This window comes from Sapajus apella, unplaced genomic scaffold (assembly GCF_009761245.1).
Source record: "Sapajus apella isolate SASKATOON/1434 unplaced genomic scaffold, GSC_monkey_1.0 scaffold55, whole genome shotgun sequence".
Taxonomy (NCBI): Eukaryota; Metazoa; Chordata; class Mammalia; order Primates; family Cebidae; genus Sapajus; species Sapajus apella.
The window spans coordinates 14,772,947-14,783,997 of record NW_022436995.1 but is presented as its reverse complement, the minus strand read 5'-3'; the positions used below and the strand labels follow the sequence as shown (position 1 = coordinate 14,783,997).

Here is an 11,051-nt window from a genome sequence, read left to right as displayed (position 1 = left end):
TGGTCAACATGGTGAAACCCCGTCTCTACTAAAAATACAAAAAATTAGCTGGGCATGGTGGCGCGTGCCTGTAGTCCCAGCTGCCCAGGAGGCTGAGGCAGGAGAATTGCCTGAACCCAGGAGGCGGAGGTTGCGGTGAGCCGAGATCGCGCCATTGCACTCCAGCCTGGGTAACAAGAGCGAAACTCTGTCTCAAAAAAAAAAAAAAGGCTTAAATTTCCAATGTGGGATGGTATAGTATTTGCATATAGCGTACACACATTCTCCAACATACCTCGCTATCTCTAGATTATTTATAATACCTAACAAAAGTGCTATGTAAATAGTTGTCCTACTGTATTATTTGTGCTATTTGTATTAGATTGTTTTTTGGGGTTTTTTGAGACGAAGTTTTGCTTTTGTTGCCCAGGCTGGAGGGCAACGGTGTGACCTCGGCTCACCGCAACCTCCGCCTCCCGGGTTTAAGCACTTCTCCTGCCTCAGCCTCCCGAGTAGCTAGGATTACAGGCATGCGCCACCACACGTGGCTAACTTTGTATTTTTAGTAGAGACGGGTTTCTCCATGTTGGTCAGGCTGGTCTTGAACTCCCGACCTCAGGTGATCAGCCCACCTCGGCCTCCCAAAGTGCCAGGATTACAGACATGATACAGTGTTATTTTTTATTGTGGGTTTCTTTCCTCAAATATTTTTGATCTGTGCTTGATTGAATTGGTTGGTTGTGGATGTGGAGCCCACAGACCTGCAGGGCTGACTGTATGCAGTTACGGTGCTCGAAGGCGTGCCTTTGGCCTGTTAAGCTATAATTGCACCTGTGTAATGTCCTCATTTAGAGGCATGAGGACCTGCTATACGGGCAGATAAGAACACTGATGGGCAGTGGGCATGTGGTTGCAGCCTGTGTGCTGCCGGTTTTTTCCCACAAGTCTCCCCTGTTAGCACAGAAAACCCTTTTCCTGGGATGGCGCTCTCACCATGGGGCTCTTCCAGGTGGCTCTGCTGCTGCTGGTGAGCGTGGTCCCCACCATCCAGAAGGTGAGGGCAGGAGTCACCACAGATGTCTCCTACCTGCTGGCCGGCTTTGGGATCGTGCTCTCCCAGGACAAGCAGGAGGTGGTCGAGCTGGTGAAGCACCATCTGTGGGCTCTGGAAGGTGAGGCCTCCAGGGAGCCCCTGAGGGCTGCAGTGGGGAATGAAAGCTGGGAGACGCAAGGTCTGCTTGCTAGTCAGCCATGGACACACTGGGGGCCCTTGGACACGCACCTCTGCCCACCCCCCATCCTTCCCCTCCCTGGGTCTCGATTGCCTCATCTCCAAATTGGGGCAGTTGGTGCTTCTAGTTCTGAGCTTCTATGAAACCTAGAGGGACATCTCAGCAGCTCCTGCCCCTTGCCTGCTTCTGTGGCATCTCCCCACGCCACCTCAGTGTCTCAGACCAACTCTCTGGGCATGGAAATGAGGAAGGATGGGTGAGCTGAGGGTGGGAAGGAGGAAGAAGATGGTGATGGGGACGGTGAGGATTTCTGAGTGAATCCTCATGGCAGGGGGCTGGTGCTGGGCAGGGGGCCGGCGCTGGGCAGGGAGCCGGCGCTGGGCAGGGGACTGGTGCTGGGCAGGGGGCAGGCGCTGGGCAGGGGACCGGTGCTGGGCAGGGGACCGGCGCTGGGCAGGGGGCCGGCGCTGGGCAGGGGACCGGTGCTGGGCAGGGGGCCGGTGCTGGGCAAGGGACTGGTGCTGGGCAGGGCGCCGGCCAGGGGACTGGCACTGGGCAGGGGACTGGTGCTGGGCAGGGGGCCGGCGCTGGGCAGGGGGCCGGCGCTGGGCAGGGGACTGGTGCTGGGCAGGGGACTGGCGCTGGGCAGGGGGCCGGTGCTGGGCAGGCCTCATGCTTTCTCTTCCCTACTCCCTGTCTTCTGGAGCCATCTCCTTTCTCCTTTCCTCTGACAATGAGCTCCTGAACCAGGGAACCATCCCGGCCTCCTCTCCTGTGGTCTGATGCCTCCTGCAGCCACCTACCTACTCTGTCTCCTGGGCGCTCCCAACAGCCTTGTGCAGGGGACTGAGAAGTGGCCCCGCTTGACACACGGGGAGGGACTTGCCTGACGCCAGCCAGCAGGGCAGAGTGCAGCCAAGAGAACGCAGGGGTCCTGCAGCCTGAGGGGGGCTCTCTCCATCTGCAAACTTGCAGAGTAAATGCTGCTCTATTTGAGACAAAGTCTGTTGGTCACAACTGGTGAGGCATGTACCCTCGACGGACTTGGGGGCCTCGGGCTTTTGAGGAGTAATATGCGATGGTCAGAGCGAGGGCTGCCAGCGTTGCAGGTGGAGGTGTGGCTGCTCCGCAGCTGTGCCTGACCATTAATGTCATCCTCATCCCACAGACCTGGGCATGCAGGCCATGGTGGGGCCAGGGAGTAGGGGGTGGGCAGAGGTACATGCAGTGACCACTTCCTTCCCTGACGACCTCCACCATCTCCCTGAGCACCTCAGTTCCCCATAGTAGAGGCTTCCCTGGAACTGCTGCTGGGGCCCAAAAATTGGACAGGTGACAAATTCCGGGAGAGCCGAAAACGACCTCTCCAGGGAGATTTTCCAAGCTGGTTGCAACCTGGATCATAGGCAGGTGCAGACACGGTCCAGGTCAGCCCACAGCCAACCTCAGACCCTTGCTCACAGTGACCCTGTAGGTCACAGTGACCCTGTAGCATCATTGATCCCAGCTCACAGAGCAGGCAGTTGAGGCTCAGAGGCAAGAAGAGACACGTCCAGAGCAAAGGACTGACTGCTTCTGCTCATCACACCTTATGTTTATAATTGCATGTTGCAGTTTCCAAGCTCAAAGGCTCCCACTTGGGATCTTCTTGTGCCAGATAGAGCACCATTTACCCTCTAAGTCTGCAGATGAGGAATACCAAGGCCCAGGAGGATTCAAGATGTGGCCAAAGCCACCCCGCCACCTGGGCTCCAGTGTCCCTTGGTCCGTCCTTCACCTAAGGAGCTAATGTCTTCTGAGCTCAGAGCTTCTCTTGGGACTGCCACGCAGCACTTGGACCATAGCCTTGTTCACAGAGAGCTCAGACGGGGAGTCAGGCAAACTAGATGAGAGTCTCTGCTCCATCACTTACAAGCTGAGTGACCTTGGGCAAAGGGCTTTACCTCTCCTGAGTTCAGTTTCCCCACTTGCAAAATGAGTGCTGGCGTGAAAAAGGAACACTTGGCCTTGAGGCCCTCAGTCACATGAGGGAAGACAGATCCATCCCCAAAGCAGGGCCCAGAAGAAGGATCCCAGAGGTGGCAAACAGCAGGAAGATTGTGTGGGTGCTGGGCTTTGGGGGGCCCAAGTTGGGAACCCGTGGAGGGAGAGAGATAGGAGGTAGATGGATGGAGATCAGAGGCTGGGCCTATGGCCAGGGGACTGCTAACCCTTCAGCCTGTGTTAGCCTATTCACTCACCAGGCCAGCCTCAGCAAGACGGCTGCTCACCTCCTGGCAGCAGACGGTCTAGAATGTGCCCTCACTGCGGCCCAGCTGGCCCCAGCAGGGGCACTGTGGAGGCTGGAGCTGTGCATGACCATCGCTTTCTCCCAACCTCGCTTCTGAGAACAGTGTCCCTCGAGGGTCCTGGAGGAGGGAGCAAGGGACTGGCCAAAGGGTCTGGGTTTCTGTAGCATCATTCTCAGCCCTGGCTGAATCTGGGAACCATCTGCTGACTTTAACATTCCCCATGCTCAAGCCCCATGCCAGACCTACTGAACTGGAAGCTCTCAGAGTGGGGCCAGCCTCTATGATTGAACAGCCCTCCCAGTGAATTTTTTCTTTTTTCCTTTTTTTTTTTTTTGAGACGGAGTCTCACTCTGTCACCAGAGTGGAGTGCAGTGGCGCCATCTTGGCTCACTGCAACCTCCACCTCCCGGGTTCAAGCAATTCTCTTGTCTCAGCCTCCTGAGTAGCTGGGATAGCAGGCGCCCGCCACCATGCCCAGCTAATTTTGTGTGTTTAGTAGAGACGGGGTTTTACCATATTGGTCAGGCTGGTCTCGAACTCCTGACCTCAGGTGATCCACCAGCCTCAGCCTCCCAAAGTGCTGTGATTACAGTCCCAGTGATTGTAATGCAAGCAAAGTTTGAGAGCCACGGCAGTAAGCACCCAAGAAATATAAGTTGATTGATTGATTTCAATTTATTGCTGTTAGAAATACGTCACGAAGGCTCTGCCTTCGGAAAGCCCCCAGAGCGGCTGTCAGCTCTGACTGCACACTGAATCACCAGTGTTGCCTTCACGGCTGAGGCTGGGTCCCACCCACAGAAATCCTGATTTAACTGGTTTGGGTGCAGCCTGGGCCATGGGCAGGTTTTAGCAGCTCCAGGTGATCCTAAGGCACTGGCAGTGCTGAGACCCACCGCTCTAAGCCCCGTGGCTATGTGGAACTAGCCTTCGCCTTTTCTGTGTTTGCTCTCCCTGCACTTGAGATTCTGGTGATAACACAGGCACCAGGAACACTTTCCTGGGCTGACTGATGAGACCAGGGGGCAGGCATCCCAGGATCATTCTGGATCTGCTTGGAAACGGTGGCACACCTCACTCTCTCATTCCTAGCAGCGTGGCTGGCTGGGCAAAAGCCCTCTCTCTGGGCCTCGGTTTCTTCTTCAGCCCAGCGGGAACAGTCCTTCTGTCTAACCTCATGGGGTTACTGTGACAGCCTGCTGTGACAGACGAGGTTGGAAGTGGATGTAAGGTGGGAGAGTTGCAGCCTGCACCCCTGAATTTCTTAAACGCCCAGGCTTGTTCACAACACACCATCATGCATACACTTGTTGCGTGCATGGCCAGGGAGGGGGCTGGGCGACAATAGCTGCCTCCCTTATTCCGATGGACTCAGGCCACACTGGTGTGGACTCAGACCCTCTATGCTCTGAATGAGGGCCGTTAGTGCAGACCTGGATGGGGCTTATGGCTCACGTGATCCTGGGAGCTGGGCAGCACAACAGCGCACCGGGCAGTATGTTCACAAGCCAGTGGTGGCCTGGCGAGATGGTGTGCCCTCCTGAAGGCCACATGGCCAAGGAACCATGGAGCTGGAAGAAGATGCCGGGTTGGATGGGGGTCCCACAGCAATGGAGGCAGCAACAGCGGGGTGAGGACCAGGTCTGCAGACTCAGAGCTGGTTTCTCCTCTTGGCCACTGCATATCACTGGGAAGAATGGGTGGCCTAAGTCATTGGCTTACACTGGATCTGAGAGTCGGGGATGGGCCCACGAGGCCTCCACTCAGAGTGTGGTGTGGGGCAGGGGATCTCCCCGCCAGGCAGCACCCTGGCAGGGGTTCAGAGGCCCCCAGGAGACCCTGCAGGCCCCGATCTCTCCCTGTGCTCCCTCTCTGCCCACCAGTTTGCTACGTCTCAGCCTTGGTCTTGTCCTGCTCACTGACCTTCCTGGTCCTGATGCGCTCACTGGTGACACACAGGTGGGTGGCAGGCTCCAGCTCCCCTGGCTCAGCGGTGGGGAAGGAGTGGAGTCCTGTGGGCCTGCGGGGAGGCCCTGGGGCTGAGGGAGGGAAGGGCTCTGCCGGCCCAGGCTGTCACGGAGCCCACCTGAGTGTGGCCGCCCATGGTGGAGGGAGAAGGTGGGGCTGGGGCCGCCCTTGGACCTTCCTGTCTGGTTGGGGAAACGTCTGTGAGTATGCGGGACACAGGGCACCACCAACTCAGGGCGGCGTGTGGAGCTTGCCCTCAGAGTAGGGCCCACTGGGTGGGCTGGATGAGAGGGAAGGTGGCCTGGGGAGGCTACACGTGCCTGGAAATGGAAGAAGAGGTAGGAGGTGAGGACTGTGGAGGTGACAGCAGAGGCTGGGGTGGCCCTGCCCTGTGAGAGTGTGGGTGATGGGTAGCCTGGAGGCACAGGGCACTGGAGAGGCAGTGCGGGTCTCACCATGCCACCTCGCTTGCCCTGCAGCGGTGAAGGGTGAGGAGCACTGAAGGCCCAGGGCAGGTGGAAGGGGCAGCCTGGGCACTAACCCATGTCAGAGAACTGGCCCATGTGTCCTGTGCATGTGCCAGGCCTCAGAGCTCCTCCCAGGGATCCTTTTCCACAGACCACCCCCTCCTCCTCCTGGCATTCAAGGCTCCCCAGCCAGTGCCCGCCTTACTTCCATCCCTGGTGGCTGCGCTGTGTGTCACTTCCATTCTCACTGTTGTTTCTCACTTTTCTGACTTGGCTCAAGTTGAGCCTTCTGCCTGGTTTTGTCTTCCTCATTCACCCTTTAAGTCTGCTCAGATATCACCTCTTCCAGGGAGCCCTCCCTGACTTCCCAGGTCAGGTTAGTGGCCTCCTCTCGGCTCCCACAGTTCTGGGCTTCCCTGCTGATGGCTGTGGGTTGAAATTCTTTTGGAAGTTTGGCCAGTTGCTGGCCCAGAGGAGGATTTAGGGAGAGCGTGGTGCTCTCTGAGGTCTCTGCCTCCCTGGCTCCAACCCCAGGACCAATCTTCAAGCTCTGCACCGAGGAGCTGCTCTGGACCTGAGTCCCCTGCACCGGAGTCCCCATCCCTCCCGCCAAGCCATATTCTGTTGGATGAGCTTCAGTGCCTACCAGACAGCTTTTATCTGCCTTGGTAAGCCCCCCATGCCCGCCACAGCCAGCCTTGGACTGGGCCCCACCTCGGACACTGGCCCCAGTGGAGAAGTGTGCTTTCAAGTACTGTCCTCAGAGTTTGTACTTGCTCTAGGGCAACAGCAAGAGGAGGGACCCCCCTGCCTTCCCTGCCCTTAGGAAGCTTACTCAGGGTGGGGGTACAGGAGCCCTCAGGAAATTGAGTGAGTTCCCCCCATATGGAGGTGAACCCTGGGTGCCACCAGGTATTTACATGGGGGGGTGGACCCAGGTCTGGAGGTGTCAAATTCAAGATGGCACATTCCTGCTTAAGAAAGGGCTGTGTCGGTCTGGGCGCAGTGGTTCACGCCTGTACTCCCAGCACTTTGGGAGGCCGAGGCAGGCAGATCACGAGGTCAGGAGATCAAGACCATCCTGGCTAACATGGTGAAACCCCGTCCCTACTAAAAATACAAAGAATTAGACAGGTGTGGTGGCCTGCGCCTGAAGTCCCAGCCACTCAGAAGGCTGAGGCAGGAGAATCGCTTGAACCCTGGAGGCAGAGGTTGTAGTGAGCCGAGATTGAGCCACTGCACTCCAGCCTGGTGACAGAGTGAGAATCCATACAAAAAAAAAAAAAAGAAAGAAAAAGAAAAGAAAAAAGAAAGAGCCGTGCCACAATAGGCTACCCACAGAGGTAATGAGATCCCTGTCACTGGAGGTATGCAAACAGGGTTTCATGGATATTGTTGGAGTCTGCAAAGGGGGTCCTGCCCTGAGGGAGTTGGACCAGATAACCTTCCAGGATCCCTCCCAGCCCCAGGTTTCTGACTCTCCCCTTGGGTACTGCAGTGAGAAGAGCACCCTGCAGGGTGAGGGACTATGACCAGCATCGCACATCCAAGGGCCTTGTATCTCTCCCTCCAGTTCCTTCTGCTCTCACCTCCTAGCGGGAGGAGAAGGACGGTAAAGGAGGGGAGGAATTACTAGGACAGAAGTCACAGTGTCTGTTCTTGGTAGCCCTTATGCTCCAGGCCCTTTTGCAGGCATGGTCCTCTAATCAACTGGCCAGATTATTTCGATAGGCAGTCCTCGGCACCTACCGTATGCCAGGCACTGGCTTGAAGGAAAGCAAACACCAGTTTAAAATGTAGTCTTATCCCCAGTAACACAAACTCAGGAGAGACTGGAGGGAAATACCAGTTGCAAAGTATTTTGTGATTTTAAGAGTTTCCGCAGATGTTATCTTATCGGATCCTTATAACTGCCTCTGAGGTAGGGACTATTATCCCCATTTTACAGAGGGAGAAACTGAGGCTCAGAGAGGGAATGTGATTTGTTCAAGGCAGCATAGCGAGGCAGTAGCAGAGCAGAGATCTAAGACCAGGCTGCCCAATTCCAAAGCCCCTGGTTCTGGGGGTGGCGGGGATGGCCAGCTTTCATAGAACCTGTCGTCTGTCCCCGTGCCACTCCTGCCCCGGGCAGGGCTTCTGGTGCAGCAGATCATCTTCTTCCTGGGAACCACGGCCCTGGCCTTCCTGGTGTTCATGCCTGTGCTCCACGGCAGGAACCTCCTGCTCTTCCGCTCCCTGGAGTCCTCATGGTGAGTGACGCAGGACATGGAGGGCTTGGGGACTCCTTCTTAGAGGTCCGCTAACGGCGACCACTATTGGCAGGCCCTTCTGGCTGACTCTGGCCCTGGCTGTGACCCTGCAGAACATGGCAGCCCATTGGGTCTTCCTGGAGACTCGTGATGGACACCCACAGCTGACCAACCGGTGAGGAGGCACCTGGGCTTGTGGCTTCCTCAGGCCCTCAGCCTCTTCTTCAGCGTTGCTCTCTTTCTGTGTCCTTCTCCCTCCACTGCCATCTCTCCCCTCTCCCTATCAAGGAGCCCAGAAGATAGTAGAAAGGGCTCGCATTACCCATAGAGAAAAGGGACAATGTCTCCGCCTACTCCAAAGTGCCTCTCTGCATACCTGGCATGGGGCCGGAAGTACCCCCATGAGCCTTTCTTGCTTTGGGAATCAATCAGCACTGCTGTCCCCTGGATCCTCTGCTCCCTCAAAACCATGCCCCTCCCCACTTTGTAGCAAGGAAGATCCATGTCAGGTGACAAGACTGTGAGAGAACCTTGGCTCCCGGGGGAACTTGGAGTTAGCAGACAGGGGACCTAGAAGGCATCAGGGTCATAGAAAGACCCAGACGGACCTGGACTTAAAGCCCAGCTCTACCACTGAATAGCTGACAGCCTTGGCTAAGTCGCCCAATCTCCCTGGGCCTCAGTTTCCCATCTCCCAGGGTGGTGGGTTGAAAGAGAGAAGGCCTTGCCCAGGGTGGGTTGCACAGAAGACACAGCAATAAATGGTGGGCGCACAGTTCTAGGCATCCAGGTCTGAGCCTGACCCTGGGGAGGGGCTCTGGGGAGGGCCTGCCTCAGCTTTCTTCTCCCACCCCAGGAGAGTGCTCTGTGCGGCCACCTTTCTTCTCTTCCCCCTCAACATGCTGGTGGGGGCCGTGATGGCCACGTGGCGAGTGCTCCTCTCTGCCGTCTACAACACCATCCACCTCGGCCAGATGGACTTCAGCCTGCTGCCACCGAGAGCTGCCACTCTTGACCCTGGTAAGTTCATGGGTTGGGCTGGAGGGTTGCTGAGGCTACCCAGGCAGTGAGGAAGGCGTCCGCCCTGCCCCAGGCCCATGCCAGAGGGTCAGTTCGCCCGATGTCTGCAGCTGCATATGCCACCTGAGTGCCCTGTGCTGTGCCTCGTGTGGTTCTGCAGCATGTGCACTGGGCGTGGGGTGTTCTAGCAGGTCCACTGTGCTAGGCAGCAGCTGTGCCATGCGCCTGGCGTGTCTACAAGCTTGGATGCAGGCTGTGCACGTGCACTGTGTGTGTGTGTGTGTGTGTGTGTGTGTGTGTGTGTGTGTGTGTGTTAGGGGATGTCTGGGTGCCTCTAGTCTGGCCCCTGCTCCCCCAGCACTGCCATCCGCCACCCCACCCCAGGCTACTACACCTACCGAAACTTCTTGAAGATTGAGGTCAGCCAGTCGCACCCAGCCATGACAACTTTCTGCTCCCTGCTCCTGCAATCGCGGAGCCTCCCACCCAGGACCACGGCAGCACCCAAGGACAGCCTCAGACCCGGGGAAGAAGACGAAGGTGCGGCCTCCCGCGGGGAATGGGGGCATAGGGCCTACCCAGCTTCTCCCAGGAAGGATGCATGCCCCTCCCCAGCACTCAGAGTAGGCGCCAGGAAAATTTTCACTTCCTCTCTCCCTTGGCTGCCTTTGGTCGCCCCTCCTGGTCTGATCTCAGGGTAATTTTTTCCGTGGTATGAACACACACATACACACACCCTCAGTGTGCACAAGGAGAGAATGAAACATCTGCGTAGGGGCTCCGTCATTGCCCCCACTTCTCCCTTGGGGCAGGGAGTATGACCTCCTCCTTTCCTTCTGCCCAGAAGTGTGCAGTAGGGAGGGAACACTAAGCCAGCTCCAGGCCCTTGTCCCACCCCACTTCCAGTCTATCCACAGACCTCACTCCCCACTTCCACGCGCTGCCTGCAGGGGACATCCTAAGCCTCACCACCTGCTCTACGCCTGGGATTTTCAGGCTCTCTGCCCAGGTCCCAGGGCTAGGGGAGACTTGGCTGGGTGTTTGTTGAGTGACTCACAGAAAATCTGTCTCTCTCAGGGATGCAGCTGCTGCAGACAAAGGACTCCATGGCCAAGGGAGCAGGGCCCAGGGCTGGCCGCGGCAGGGCTCGCTGGGGTCTGGCCTACACGCTGCTGCACAACCCAACCCTGCAGGCCTTCCGGAAGACAGCCCTGTTGGGTGCCAATGGTGCCCAGCCCTGAGGGCAGGGAAGGCCAACCCACCCTCCTGTCTGTGTTGAGGCGCGTTCCCACCCACCATCCTCCTCCCTCACCGGCTCTCCCAGCATCACCTGGGCCATGCAGCCTGGATCACCGTGGTTGTGTGGAGGTCTGTCTGCACTGGGAGCCTCAGGAGGGCTCTGCTGTGCCCACTTGGCCACAGGAGAGCCAGAAGGACTTTTGAAGAAAGAAACTGGTGGATCAGGGCCTTGCTCCAGGAGCCAGTCAAGCCGGGGCGGCCACATCCAGGCCTCTCCCCACCCTGGCTCTGCCACCAGCCTTGAAGGGCCTTGATGAAGCCCTTTGCTGGAATCATTCCAGCTCCGCCCCCGCCTCGGCCTTGGTCTTCATGCTGTGGAAGCAGCCAAGGTGCTTCCTCTCCCGTTCAGTTCCACGGCCCTCTCTGGGGAGTGGCTGGAAGGCTCCCTGGCCCCTGGCTGCAGGGCAGCCCAAGTCACAACTCAGACCAGGTCTCACACCGAGCCGCCCACACTCGAGAGCCAGATATTTTTGTAGTTTTTATGCCTTTGACGATTATGAAAGAGGTTAGTGTGTTCCCTGCAATAAACTTGTTCCCGAGAAACTG

At 57.4% G+C, this 11,051-nt stretch overlaps 1 protein-coding gene across 8 annotated transcripts in view; it reads left to right on the top strand.

Annotated features, from left to right (window-relative positions):
• The window catches only part of STRA6 (signaling receptor and transporter of retinol STRA6), a 36,175-nt gene extending 25,124 nt beyond the window's left edge, over nucleotides 1-11,051 (top strand). For 4 of the 8 annotated variants that reach the window (XM_032244808.1, XM_032244807.1, XM_032244809.1 and 1 more), the window contains 8 exons: nucleotides 989-1,151; nucleotides 5,386-5,461; nucleotides 6,472-6,605; nucleotides 8,069-8,186; nucleotides 8,260-8,361; nucleotides 9,043-9,206; nucleotides 9,591-9,746; nucleotides 10,284-11,017. In XM_032244808.1, coding sequence (XP_032100699.1) covers nucleotides 989-1,151; nucleotides 5,386-5,461; nucleotides 6,472-6,605; nucleotides 8,069-8,186; nucleotides 8,260-8,361; nucleotides 9,043-9,206; nucleotides 9,591-9,746; nucleotides 10,284-10,447 — 1,077 coding nt within the window. In that variant the 3' untranslated portion in view covers nucleotides 10,448-11,017. Of the gene's footprint in view, nucleotides 1-988; nucleotides 1,152-5,385; nucleotides 5,462-6,471; nucleotides 6,606-8,068; nucleotides 8,187-8,259; nucleotides 8,362-9,042; nucleotides 9,207-9,590; nucleotides 9,747-10,283 lie in introns of all 8 variants that reach the window. The other 4 variants (XM_032244813.1, XM_032244806.1, XM_032244810.1 and 1 more) reach the window with 3 other exon arrangements.